Source organism: Mustela nivalis (genome assembly GCF_964662115.1).
Source record: "Mustela nivalis genome assembly, chromosome: 14".
Taxonomy (NCBI): Eukaryota; Metazoa; Chordata; class Mammalia; order Carnivora; family Mustelidae; genus Mustela; species Mustela nivalis.
Window position 1 is genome coordinate 55244318 of NC_139033.1, and position 14725 is coordinate 55259042.

General features: G+C 42.4%; 1 protein-coding gene across 2 annotated transcripts; it reads right to left on the minus strand.

The window, feature by feature from the left end:
* Positions 1 to 5967: 5967 nt before the first annotated feature.
* Positions 5968 to 13811, minus strand: RMP24 (ribonuclease MRP subunit p24). 2 transcript variants are annotated; one of them, XM_082699524.1, is made up of 5 exons: positions 12191 to 13811; positions 11994 to 12016; positions 9392 to 9591; positions 8085 to 8281; positions 5968 to 6163 (listed from the first exon to the last, which is right to left on the minus strand). In XM_082699524.1, the coding sequence occupies exons 1-5, from the start codon at positions 12265 to 12267 to the stop codon at positions 6010 to 6012; spliced, it is 651 nt and encodes a 216-aa protein (XP_082555650.1). In that variant the 5' UTR covers positions 12268 to 13811; the 3' UTR covers positions 5968 to 6009. The 2 variants fall into 2 exon arrangements, with proteins under 2 accessions (XP_082555650.1, XP_082555651.1); XM_082699525.1 differs by lacking the exon at positions 8085 to 8281.
* Positions 13812 to 14725: the final 914 nt, after the last annotated feature.

The following is a 14725-nucleotide window of genomic DNA, read 5'->3' on the forward strand; positions in this document are numbered from 1 at the left end:
GTGATCAGATGTCAAGGGTGGGGGAACTCTCCCTAAACTGACCTGGCAGTATTCTTGCTAAATCTGAGCTAGGCAGGTAGAAGGCAGAGCCCAAGGATAATACCCAGTAAAAAAAAAAATGGGGTTCAGAAGAGCCTCTGTAAAGTTGGTCAAGAAGAGTCTTTGTCAATATGATTGCAACAATTTTTTTACAAATGCATTCAAAGGACAGCCACCCTAGGGTAATGCCAGATGTTATTCTTCTAGTAGTTTTTTTTTTTTTTAGTGTTGATATTAATATTATGTAGATTTTTTTGGATCATTTATGATATTAGGACAAACTGCTTGAGTACTTTCAACGTGCGATCTACTCTTCTGGGTGTTTTTCATGTACTACCTCACTGAGTCCTCACAGCATCCTTATCAGGTAAGTACTATTATTACTGTCACTTCACATAGAAAGAAACAGACTCTTAGAAATTAAGAATGCCAAAGATTACAGAGGTAATTAAATATGATAGTCTCCCACAAAGGCTACAGTTTTAACCTTAAGTTAAGTTAACCACAGTATATGGTTTTTTACCAGTAGCCTGTACTGCCTCCCAAACAAGTCATTTTTGGTCAGAATTAAGAATTACAAGTAAAGTGGGGTGCCTGGGTGGCTCAGTGGGTTAAACCTCTGCCTTCAGCTCAGGTCATGATCTCAGGGTCCTGGGATCGAGCCCCACATCGGGCTCTCTGCTCAGCAGGGAGGCTGCTACCCACCCCCCTGCCTCTGCCTGCCTCTGCCTACTTGTGATCTCTGTTTGTCAAATAAATAAATAAAATCTTAAAAAAAAAAAAGAATTACAATTAAAGGAATAATTGTATGGTTTATCACATTATAAATAATACTCTCAGTTGGCTAAAGGGTTAAAACATTCAAGTAGGCATTTGGTAATGTGAGAGGTAAATTTTAAATATGAGAACTCAGGATTTTTAAGAATTCATCTTTTCCAGCTCTTAACTCTGGAGGAGTCTGGTAGCAACACCATTACTATCCTGCAGTAAAAGTATCCCCAACATTCTGTTTCTGGCATCACTACTTTCTGTTTGAAACTAGCAGGGTTTCTGGGAGAGCGGATGCTTCCATGTCTTAGGCCTGAGAGAATGAAGACGGTCCTGGAACTTTCTTTGCAAGAAAGCAAGAAGGATGCTTTCAAAGTTCTTATGGGGTTGTAAGAATAAAGCCAGCTTAAAAGGGCCTTTCACTGGCCAAGATATAATAATTTAATCATCCAGATAGAAAATAAAAATTATGTGGGGCACCTGGGTGGCTTAGTTGGTTAAGCAGCCAACTCTTGATTTCAGCTCAGGTCATGACCTCAGGGTGCTGGGATTGAGTGCCATGCCAGGCTCCGCACTCAGTGGGGAGTCTGCTTGATGGTTCTTGCTCCCCCTCTGCCTGTGCCCGTGTCTCTGCTTGCATTTTCTCTCTCTCTCTCAAATAAATCTTAAAAAAGAGAAAGGAAGAAAAGAAAAATTGTACTTAATTAAAGCAAGTAGTCTCTGGAAAAATTGTCTCCATAATGTCTTTTAAAAAGTATTTTGGTATTTTCTTTCCAAATAATTGTATTATTACAGAAATTTATTTTTATTCATAAAAATTCCTGTTCATATTTAATTGTAAGTTTAGTTCCAGGAGAGATAGAAGCATATTGAACACTTTCTACATGAATTAGACCCTAGGGTTGCAGCCCTTCCCTCCCCCCACCCCACCCGGATTTCAGACAGGCACAAGTCTTACCAGGCCTCTGTGTGAGAAGAGCTGTGCACAGGCAGAAAGGGAGCCTTCCTTACAAGTCGAGTAGAGGCATCCGCCCCAGGCTTGTGGTCAGAGCTTTGAGCATTTATTTCTCTGTGGGTGTTACACATCAATAAATGGTTTACTGAAAGAAGAAAAAGTGGGGAGGGGAAGGATTCAGGAGAAGGTGAAGGAAAAGGCAGGACTGTTCCATTGACCTGAGTTAGAACAGGGATGGCATCCAGGCTAGATGGGCAGACTGGCCCATTGGGTAGGAGGAAGGCTGGCTTTTCTCACGAGAGAAGCAAGACAGGCACCAGTGAGAAAGGTGAGAGAACTCAGCTTTGAAGTAGAGTGATGTCTCAGATGTACGATTGCATTTTGAGCCCAGTTAATTCACTGGCACTGTCCCTCTCAGGGGTGAACCACCTCGGAATATTACTTGAGTTCTAAAATCTGAGTAGTGGTCGTATTAAGTCACCATTGTGCTTTCTGCAGCTGAGGTCCAAGGGGCTGTGCTAATGAAGAGAACAGTGGCCTACAGATTTTCATCAACTATGTGACACCAAAGTTCTTTGTGACACTAATGAGGCAATCATTAGATCTATGCTCTCTTGCCCCTTTCCCACCCATTCCTGATTAGGTTTTCTTCCTCAGCGTTCTGCCCATCCCATCCCTCTCTGGATGGTGAGGGCCTCTTTTTCATTGTCATCATGGCTGTCTTTAGCATGGGGTTGCTGTAGCCTCCAGGATCCCTGGTCCTCTGGTCACGTGTTCCAGGCCCCATATCCCATGGCTGGACAAACAGCCCAGAGCTAAGTAGAGCCGTTCAGGAAGCACTGCAGTAGATACATCAGCGTATGAACAAGTCCTATGGCGATGGGATGGACATCCAGAAGTTGGAGCTGTACAGAGCCTGAGCTGTACAATGCATGTCTGCTGCTTCTCCTTATGAGACTATCATTTTCATTTAATCCCAAGTATCTACACTCTAATCTGTTTAGGAAATGTTTCATTTCATTTTTTTAAAGAATTTTACTGAGATAAAATTCACATACCAAAAAAGTCACCCTTTTAAATTGTAGACTTTAGTGGGTTTTAGTATTCAGACTTGTGTGGCCATTGCTAATTCCAGAACATTTTTGTCACCCTAAGAAACTCCATACTCTTCAGCAGTTATTCCCTGTTCACCCCCCAGCCTCAGGCAGCCCCTATTTTTCCTATTCTGAGCATTCTTTATAAATTGAACCATACATTATGTGACCTTTTGTGTCTACTTTCTTTCAGTTAACATATTTTCAAGGCTTATCCATGTTCTAGGATGTATCAGGAACTCACTATTGTGACTGAATATTCCACTATATGGATATGTCACATTTTATGTATCTATACAGTAGTTAGGTTGACATTTCACTTGTTTCCACTTCTTGGCTATTACAAATAATGTTGCTATGAATATTCATATACAAGATTTTTGTTTTCAGTACTGTTGGGTATTTAACTAGGAGTGGTGTTGTGGGTCATATGTAAATACTATGTTTAACTTCTGGAGGAACTGACAAATTCTTACACGGTTGCACAAATTTTACAGTCCCAGAAGCAGTGTGTCAGAGTTCTAATTTCATCACATTCTCATCAACATTTATTACTGTCCTCGTGATTTTAGCTATTCTAGTGGGTATGAAGTGGTAGCTCCTTGTTTTGATTTGGATTTCCCTAATGACTGTTAGATGGAAGATGTTGAACATCTTTTCGTGTGCTTGTTGGCCATTTGTTTCCTTGGAGAATTGTCTGCTCAGAATCTTCGTCTGTTTATTATTACATTTTAAGTTTTTTATAATTCTAGATATAGGCCTCTTAAGAGATACATGATTTGCAAACATTTCTCCCATTCAGTGGGTTACCTCTTCATTTTTTGATGCTGTCCTTATTTGAAACACACAAGTTTTAATTTTGAAGTCCAGTTTATCTATTTTTTCTTTTGTTGCTTGTGATTTTGGTGTCATAGCTAAGAAACCACTGCTTAATCTGAGATTATGAAGATGTAGTTCTAGGTTTCCTTCTGAGTGTTATGTCCACAGTATTATTTTAGTATTCTCTTTAAAGATGCCCCAAATCCTTCTCTTAAACAGAAAAGAAAGTCAAGAATCCATGGTATTTTTTCATTTGCTCCTGAGGTAATGTGACTAACTTCCCACCTACAAGTTCCTGCTTTTACCACTTCTCATCCATTTCCCAGTCAGGTGGCTAAAAGGACCTTGGTTCTAAATCTGGTATGTAACAAGTGGGCTACAGAATTCAAATGTCAATGTAGTGGTTTAGGGATATTTGCAGAGCTTGTGCTCTGGGCCACAGCAAATGACATCATGCAGGCCTGCAAAGAGCTCACCAGGCAGATGGGGACACAATCAGAAATGGGAAACTACAGGGTCACCTACACTTTGATAAAAGAGTGGCCCCTCATAATACAGTAGGGTTGAAGTGGAGGGCATTCTGCAAAACCATGCAAAGGCCCAAACTGGCAAGAAAATGGTATGTCCTAAGAACTATAAAGAGCTCACTATGGGTGATCAGAGAGAGCAGAAGAGAGAAGAGCAAGAAGAAAAACAGATACTCCAGTGAGAAGTTAGCCAGAAAGGTAAGGTAACATGACCAAAGAATTGTGCCAGATGCCCTGGATAGAGAGGGAAGGCCCAGCTCTCTCAGCCTGTGGCTCACAGGATAAAGTTCACAGTGATGACTCTTGCCATCCCTCTCTAATGCTGGCACTAGTAGTATAATTTCACTTCATGTAACTACAAGACCAACTCAGTAATAACCCTGGCCTTTCAGAGTTTGCCAAGCCCTAATGGGAGATGTTTAGTTTTAAATTTTTAACGAGCAGAGAGAGCTTGGAAGTAATTTAAAGTATCTAAATTATTTATTTAAGGAATTTTTAGAAGACAGGTTGAATACAACCTTAGCCTATCATTTTAGTGTATCTATGTTCCAGAGAAGATTTTTTTTTTTTTAAAGATTTTATTTATTTGTCAGAGAGAGGGAGAGAGAGAGAGCACAGGCAGACAGAATGGCAGACAGAGGCAGAGGGAGAAGCAGGCTCCCTGCCGAGCAAGGAGCCCGATGTGGGACTCGATCCCAGGACACTGGGATCATGACCTGAGCCGAAGGCAGCTGCTTAACCAACTGAGCCACCCAGGCGTCCCTGTTCCAGAGAAGATTTAACATAGCTAAACTGTAACTACGTTGTATTCTGCTCTAAATTTTAGACCCAGAAATTAAGTCTTCACCAGAGCAAATGAAATGCCACTTGTGATAAAACATTGCTATGAACAATAGAAAATTGTAAAAGTGAAATCTGGTGGGGCGCCTGAGTGGCTCAGTGGGTTAAAGCCTCTGCCTTCGGCTCAGGTCATGATCCCAGGGTCCTGGGATTGAGCCCCACATGGGGCTCTCTGCTCTCTGCTCAGCCCTTGTGAGCCTGCTTGTGATCTGTCAAATAAATAAAATCTTTAAAAAAAAAATGAAATCTGGTGTATTTGAATGATTTACAACTAAGAATGCCCTATATATTTACTTTTGCGTGCAAAATTATTTGTGTGTGTGTTAAATAAAATCTTTTTTAAAAAAATGAAATCTGGCATATTTGAATGATTTACAATTAAGAATGCTCCATATATTTACTTTTGCATGCAAAATTATTTGTGTGTCAAATAAATAAAATCTTTAAAAAAAAAAGAGAGAAGATAAAATAACCACTCAATGTCCATAATAGATTTGCTACTTACAAGGGTTTTCATATATTTTTGATCCTCACAACCACCTGTGAGGTAGGCGGGTTTCATTTATTCATTTTCATGAGCTATTTTCTTCATTACCACTGAAAAATGCCCAGAAAAGTTTGTTCTTCTTGGACCCTAGATTCCATGTATTTAAAGAATAAATAAAAGGGTTTCTTTTTTTTTTTTTTTTTAAAGATTTTATTTTTTTGAAAGTAAGCACGTGAGAGATAGAGAAAGCAAGCGAGCACACAAGCCGGGGTAGGGAGAAGCAGACTACCCGCTGAGCCAGGAGCCCAATGTGGGGCTTGATCCCAGGACTTTGGGATCATGACTCAAGCAAAGGCAGATGCTTAACCAACCTGGGCCACCCTGGCAACCCAGAAAAAATAAAAGTTTTAAGAAAGATATTTTTCTGGCTAACCTTAGTTTCAGAAATTGCATTAAACATTTATTTTCAGAGCCCATCCTTTATAAAGACAGTAAGAAATTTCTGAAGTCCACTTTTGAATTCTTTTGGGATTCACTCTGACTAAGCAACATTTTTAGTCGAGAGAAGTGTTTCTTTGTTTTGCTCACATTCTTTGAGGAGCAAGTGGGTGTTGACTGTCCAGATGTAGGTGTCCTGAAAACAAACAAAACCACACTTAGGTATACTGATACATAAGTTTAAAAGTGCTTTTCCTGCTTAGCCTGAATAATTGCAACTAGAATCCTTTTCTACTCCGGTGTATTATGGCGGTAAACAAGCAGTGGCTGAACCCAGCATTCATTCCCATCTTGTTAAAAATCTCCTCACTACATAGGCTTTAGGCAACATTCAGGAGGTATACTTGGTGGTTCTGGAAGTTTCTATCACACTTGAAGAAGGCTATAAGTAAAGTGTCATCAGGCCTGAATCCCCTTTAAGTTTGATATCAAGATTCATGACAATTCTAAGGACTTTAAAAACCTGTTTCTTCACAGCTCAAGACCACTTCCTTTCTCAAAAATGAAGAATTTCAACCTACCCATGCAGGTACCACTGCATTATATCTCCCCACCTAGAACATAAACTCCATAGGGCAGAATTTGCACTACTAATTATATATTCCACTGCTTCTTAATAGTGCCAGGCACAGAAGAGGTCTTCTAAAAATATTTCCTGGATAAGTGATTCCCAGCTGCCGTATATTTCTGTTTTCTTCTGTTTCATGCCCTCCAACTGTGTTCCATACCCATGAAACTTTATTGGGGTTTATCAGTCTGATCCCTCTTCTACTCCCCATGTGTACAACAAATGTGAAGTATCTTTCTCATTCTTGCATATAACTAAGAAGCAGTCTGTTCTATATGCAAGTGAATTATTTTAAATATTTCATTTTAATATATTTTAAATAAGCCAACTTTTATCTACAATTATCCAATAAGGTAGAAACTTCTATGAATTCTTATCATGCCAAATATCAAAATAATTAAATCAAAATACAGAGAAAAGTAGACTTAAAATTTCAATTCTTATCCAATTTTATAAATGTCAACCCAATATAAAAAACTCAATGCAGTAAACAGATAAATTTCACTCTTTACAGAATTTTGCTGTTTATGTTCAAGAAACTACCTTCTCAGTTTCTCTTTTGGTACAAAATGTTCAGAAAATTCCTTTCCCAGTTTCTAAGGAACTAAATTTACTATCACAGTGAATAAAGTACTGTGAACTACAAAAATAGTTTGGTGCTCAGTCATATAGTTAACTTAGTAGCAGCTGACAAATCGCTATTCAGTGAGATTTCCCCAGGAATTTCTGACAGAGGCAATATCAAGAACAAAGGTTCAGAGCAGGAACATAAACTGTGAGTACTTCAGTTCAGTTTTGCTAACACACAGGATGATTTAAGGCAAAATAAGAAGGCACATGCACTGGTGCCAGGTAGGAAGGACTGGGAAGCCATGCAGGAACGTTTAATCTAGATGCTACGGCGTGAGATGGTAAAGGCCTCTCATCAGAGCTGTGCTGTAGGGAAATTATCAGACTACAAGCGTTTGAAACTAGAAGCAGGAAACTACTGTAGTAATCCCAGCAAAAGAGGAATACAGACTGAACACAGTAGGAGGAAAAAAGGAGAACAGATGCAAACCCCATGGAGGAAGGGCAGATAGAAATTGGTGACTAACTGGACAAAACCCAAGGGACTAGGCGTTATCTACTCTACTCACCATTTCAGGTTAGACTGTCTACAAAGGCATGTATGTTCACTGACAGAAGGAACTTAATAGGATGAGCAGGTGGGGACATGCTGGGGGAATAAAGTGGATATATTTAGTAGCAGCTGGGAACAAGTAAAGGGAGAGGTTGGAAGTAAAAGAATATGGCTGGAATTTATAAGCAGAGATGGGAATGAAAGATGTATGTACAGGATATTAAAAAAGAAAAGGGTATGGAGGAAAAAAATGGGGCCAAGGCCTGGACTGCATGGCAGATTTAGGGAGTATATATTAAACAGAGGAAAGTCGAAGAAATAAGAGCTCACACCAGCAATGCAAATAGCTTAATGAATTAAAGATACCTGAATATCAAGGCTGGGCTCTTGCCTTTGGAACCACACGTAGGATTTAGGTTTGCAGAACTGGGAGTCTTTCTTTCTGGTGTCTTCAGGCTGAGTTTACTCGTAGGAGTAGTAGGACTGCTCTTCAGTGCTGAGAGAAAGCTTCTACTTTTACCATGATGTTTAACTGTTCTGTTGCATGTTTTACAAGTAGTCAACTAACATAAAAAGAAGAAATATTGGGCCTCATTTCTCTTATAATCTAACCCAATAAATTACATGTTCATTAAATTCTTGAATTAAGGGACTACACCAGGTACAAGCAGGTAAGAGAGGCTGCCCTCAGGGAGTCTGTAATCCAGCAGCAGCAATCAGACAAGATACAAATGAGAAAATCTACAATTAAAAGTTATTGGCTAAACACTTGTAAATTTAAAAAACATTTTAATTTTTATTTATTTAAAAGATTTTAAGTAATCTGTACACCCAATGTGGAACTTGAACTCATGACCCCAAGATCAAGAGTCACATGCTCCACCTACAGAGCCAGCCAGGTACCCCTAAAACACCTTTTTAAAGATAACAAAAGTCTCTACTTTTTCAATGTAAAACCATGTTTGGGGGAATAAAGGAGACTGTGATACCCGGTTAACTTCTGGAACAATGTTCTTCATAACAGCAGTTAACATTTAACATTTGCCACAGAACTTCAAGTTGTTTTCAATAAAACGTGGCAAATTATCACTGAAAATCTAAGTGACCCCTACAAACCCTTACTGATTCTATATTCTTCAAATATAGGTCTAAATCAATTCATAAGACCAACTGAATGAATTCTCACACCTCTTTACTTCATTAAATCCAGAGGCAGAATTTCATGCTCGGAATTTCCTAATGTATGTAATTGTCAAATCACTGTGTGTCAACTTGAAAATAACATATCAGCTATACATCAATCAAAAATTTTAGGGGCATCTGGGTGGCTCAGTGGGTTAAAGCCTCTGCCTTCAGCTCCGGTCATGATCTCAGGGTCCTGGATCGAGCCCCACATCAGGTTCTCTGCTCAGCGGGGAGCTGCTTCCACCACTCCCTCTGCCTACTTGTGATCTCACTCTGTCAAATAAATAAATAGAATCTTAAAATTTTTTTTTAAAACTAAGTTTTACTCTTGATCAAAGATCAATCACTAGAAAAGTTATGTGCACATTTTGACATCCTGGGTATATTATCACAAACCTCTGAGTTATATGTAGCCTGATCCTTAATCAACCTCATTTTAAGTAAAAGGAAATTCTAGTTTATTTACACATACTGGACTGAAATCTTACCAATACACTTTTGGAGTCTTTATATCTTTTCACAAGTTTTGCTTCTTTAAAACTAAGTGTATAATTTCTTGCTTCTCGATTAAGAAGTTTTTGTATTTTGGGAGTCAGTTTGGACTTGGGTTTGAGGCGCACCCGAGAGTTATCCAAAACCAGCAACTGGAAACAGTATGGACATGTTCCTTCAAAAGTAATGTTAGCATCTGAAATTATACAAACGAAACTCATGATTCAGCAAATTAGAATATTTTGTTACCTCAAACAGCCAATACTCTGTGATCAAATATACTATTTAATATGAACAGATATTCTCTTTAAGCAAACTCAAAATATGAGTACTTGCAAAAAAGGCAAATTGGCAATAATTTATTTTGCAAAACACTTTAATTCTACCCATTCACTCCTTTTAGCAACAGACCAGTTAGGTCCCCATTTTTTACTACCTTACTTATTAGTTGTTACTATGTAAAAAAGGCTGTCTCACCAATTTTACAAACATATTTATCACAAATCAGTAAGTTATACCGTCACTTTCTTTTTTAAACAATTAGCACACAATTTTGTGATTTGTGGGCCAGGCTTTCTGCAGGTAGCTCTCAGTACAAGGTAATAGGAGAACAGACTTGCTCCAGATTGTCTATGCACATCAAGAAAGCCATTTACCATGCTAGGCTGGGAAGTCATAAATAAAGAGCAAAAGAGCTCCTATCTTTAAATAACTCACATTCTGGCGGAGCTCTAATGTGATTATGAATAAGACTGGTAACAACTGTTAACAAAATATGATTAAAATGTCCTGGAAACTATTAAACTCTGTGTGGACCAGCCAGAAATACTCCAAAGAAATGGCTTGACAAAGGTCAAATACTCCAAATATCTGTACTTAGAGATGGTATCCATTACTGGAAAAGGGCTTTCAGGTGGAAGTACAGTGAAAAAGAAAGCATGACTATTAGGGAAAGGGGAGGGTGTGGGGGTGATACAGCTGGAAAGGAAGGTAGGTACATCAAAGATTTATTCAACAAATATTTGTTAGTGAGCACTCTGCTAAGTATACAACTAAGGACCATGCTTGTAATTCAGTTCTGCCACATGTTAAATTCATTCACATTTACTGAGTGACTGTCCAGTGTCATGCACAGTTCTGTGTACAAGAGACAGAACAGTGAATAAAGGACAATTCACGTAGGGGAAAGTAAATATAGCAACACTGAATGTGTAGTGCTGGGGGGAAAAAAAGGAGATGAACAGGGAGTGGCGATGGAGTTGCCCTGGTCTTTAATAAGGTAGTCATGGTAGGCTTTGTGGAGTGACCTGTGGAAAGCACGAGGAAACAAGAAAGCAAACCACGCAGATATATGAGGTCAGAGTTCCAGGTCAAGGATGGGGGCAACTTGGAAGGCTATAAAAGAGCAAGGAGGCCTAACAGTTGAGTAAGCAAAAGGGAAAGCAGGCCAGAGAGGTAATGTGGGCTTCTGATATAGGGCCCTGTAGTCCTTTTAAAAAAAATTTTCACTTTGGGGTGCCTGGGTGGCTCAGTGGGTTAAGCCTCTGCCTTCAGCTCAGGTCATGATCCCAGAGTCCTGGGATCGAGCCCCGAATGGGGTTCTCTGCTCATCGGGGAGCCTGCTTCCCCCTCTTTCTGCCCACTGTGTGATCTCTGTCAAATAAGTAAATAAAATCTTTAAAATAAAAAAATATTTTTTTTTTTTCACTTTGGGGCACCTGGGTGGCTCAGTTCGTTAAACCACTGCCTTCAGCTCCGGTCATGATCCCAGAGTCCTGGTCATGATCCCAGAGTCCTGGGACAGAGTCGCATATCGGGCATCCCCTACTCTGCAGGGAGCCTGCTCCCTCTCCCTCGGCCTCTCCCCCTGCTTGGGCTCTCTCTCTGTGTCAAATAAATAAAATCTTAAAAAAAAAAAAAACTTTCTTTCCACCTTTACTCTGAGATGTCAAGACATCTGAGAGTTTGTGGCAGAGAAGCAACAGGCTCAAGCTTAGGTTGCTCCTGCGCTCGCTCTGGCCGCTCAGTTGAGAATGGATGTGGCAACGCAGGAGCGCGGCTGGCAAGGGCCCAGCCGCTGCCCCGGTCCAAGACGGCGACATGGCCTGGTGAGAAGAGACGAGGTGCTGCGTATACTCCAAAGCCAAGAGGCGTATTTGCTGGCACACGCGCTTGGGGAGGAAGGCTCTCAGGGAGCCGCGAACGGCCCCAGGGTCTCGGGGGCGGAATTCACTCCCCGGATGGATTCAGCGTTGCTGAACCGGGAAGAACTGGAGCTCGAGTTTCGCCCTGACACAGATTCCGAAGCAGGTGTCAAGAAGACATCTGGATACGAGCCTAGAATGGGGAGAGGTCTTGGTTGGGGTACACATCTGGAAGCCATGAGCCTGGATGAAAAGCTGTCGCCAAGGGAAAGGAGTGTAACTAGAAAAGACGTCCTAGGAATTTGGAGCTTTCGCGGAACAGCCGCCCCCGGGGGGATTTATGAGGGCAGTGGCTCGAGGAGATGGCTGTTTTGCGTCGTCCTGAGCAGGGCGCGGAACCCAGCGGGGCGAGGCGCGGGGGACCTGACCCACAAGCGTCGGACGTTCTCCCTACCGTGTGACGAACTGTAGGTCCAGCTGGAAAGGAGAAGGAGACTCGTGAGGGAGGAGGGGGGACCCCGCCGCCGCCGCCCGCCTCCCCTCCCGCCGCCGCCGCCGCCGCCCGCCTCCCCTCCCGCCGCCGCCGCCGCCGCCCGCCTCCCCTCCCGCCGCCGCCGCCGCCGCCCGCCTCCCCTCCCGCCCTTCTCTTACAGGAGATAGCGGGCCTGGCCCGGGCAGCTATCGTATAGCTGCCGCGCCGCAGCCTCAAGGTAGTGCTTCTGCCTCATCGCTACCGCCTCCCCTCACGCAGCTCAGGCGGGACAGTCTCCGGAAGTCGGCTTCGCAGCCTGCCGGACTTTGACCTCGGAATCCAAGCTCCGGCCAGAAACCCGCGCCCACTGCTGAGGAGTTCCGGTTTCCCTCGCGTTCCACCCCGCCTTTGGCCCTGCCTCTAGGCTCCGCCCCAGGCTCCGTGTGGTCCCGGTGGTCCCCTGCGGATCCGGCGCAAACGTGCGCCTGCGCGGAGCCGTGTAACCTTGTCGGGTTGGGGCCGCCTGCGCGGAGCTTTCGGCGCGCCTGTCTTTCTCGCTCGTGATAGCGTCTTCTGTGGTACCCTTGTTGTCATTTCCTCAACCCACGTCGCCCTCTAGATTCTCCATCCGGGGTGTCGATTTGGGCCGGGCAGGCGGTGTGCGGCCCGCAAGGAGGCCACCGTTGTCCGCGCGGCCGCGGGCCTGGGAGGGAAGAGCCGGCCAGCTTCCCTTCTCCCCGGGTTCTCAATGGAGCACAGCAGAAAGTTAACAGTTCGGGACGTTTTCCGTATTGCGGGAACACCAATGTTACCGAGTTTGGAGACATTTCTGTCGTCCAGCAGGAAACCCCATCCCCATTTAGGAGCTGCTATCCGTCCTCCCCTCCCCACTCCCAGCCGCTGGCGACCACTCGTCGGCTTTCTGGTTCTTCGGGCTCATTCTGGACAGTGATCTTTTGTGTCTGGCCTCCTCCACTTAGTAAAATGTTTTTTGAGGTTCTTCCACGTCGTAGGTGACATGACTGAATATTACTACATTGTATGCGTGCCGAGTATTGTTTATCCATTCATCCGTGATGGACATTTGGGTTCTTTCTGCCTTTTGGCTGTTGTCAATATTGCTGCTGCTAGGAACATGGTTTTTTGTTTTTGGGGGCGGTTTTTTGTTGTTGTTTTGTTTTGTTTTGCTTTTTTGTTTGAATAAACACCTAGGAGTGAAAATACTATGTCATATGGTAATTCCACGTTTAACAAGGATTCCAGGGCGCCAGGGTGGTTCAGTGGGTTGGGCCCCTGCCTTTGGGCTGGGGTCCTGATCTCAGGGATCCTGGGAACGAGCCCTAGGTCGGGCTTTCTGCTCAGCGGGGAGCCTGCCTCCTCCTCTCTCTCTGCCTGCCTCTCTGCCTACTTGTGATCTCTGTCTGTCAAATAAATAAATAAAATCTTAAAAAAAAAAAAAAAAAAGGATTCCAATTTCTCCGCATCTTTCCCAACCCTCGTTTTCCACCTTTATTTATTTATTTATTTATTTGTTTGTTTATGTTTGATTCTAGCCATCCTAGTGAGTGTGAAGTGGCTTCTCACTGTGGTTCTGATTCGCATTTCCTAGTGAATAATGACGTTGAGCATTCTTTCATGTGTTTGTTGACAACTTGTATATTTTCTTTGGAAAAATGTCTACTGAAGTCCTTTGCTCATTTTAAAATTGTTTGCCTTTTGTTGTTGTTAGAGTTTCAAAAAATAAATTCTAGGGGCGCCTGGGTGGCTCAGTGGGTTAAAGCGTCTGCCTTCAGCTCAGATCATGGTCCCAGGGTCCTGGGATCCAGCCCCGCATGGGGCTCTCTGCTCAGCAGGGAGCCTGCTTCCTCCTCTCTCTCTGCCTGCCTCTCTGCCTCCTTGTGATCTCTGTCTGTCAAATAAATAAATAAAATCTTTAAAATAAATTCTACAGACTAGACCCTTATTTATCCTTCATTTTCAATATTTAAAAGGACTTAAATCTAGATAGGGAAACTGAAGGATTCCATTTTTAGAAAGGCTTCATCTCTGCTGTTTTTCTGCAAGGCCCCAAACCAAAGAAGCTATGTTCTCACTCCAAGGGGGAGGCAAGAAAGTTAATCATTCTTTGAGTTTTGTCCTAGGTGTCCAGATATCTGATAACATCTAAAAAGAACAAAATCTCAAACATGTTCCAGGACATCAGGTTTGAATAAACCTTACCCAGAGTATGGCATCAGTACCTCCACCTTTGATGATTTATGAAATAACACCTATTATTCACCTGTCACTCACCTTTGAATTCAATCCTACCCTGGATTTCTGAAGTAACATGTTCCCTGGACCCTTTCCAGTTTGAACCACTAACGCCAAGTGATGAAGAGAGTCATTCTCCTTTCCTTTTGGAGTGTCCCAGACTCCCTGTCCGCTGTACTCTCACTTACACTGTTCAGTAAACTCTGCTTTCACTTCCCACTTCCTGATGGCTCTTCTGTACAAAGCCAAGGATCATCTTAGCCAAGAGATATCCTCAGCCTCTGGGTCCCCAGATCTGGCGTGTGTATGTCAAAATGATACAGAAGGTTATAAAGAGAAAAATATATTTACATCTGTATAGACGTATTTTAATGTTTCAAAAGAAAAGTTACTTCATCTGCTCTTCCTACCTTTCCATCCTCCTCCTCTGACAGACATTTAGCAGTTGGGTATCTTCTCCT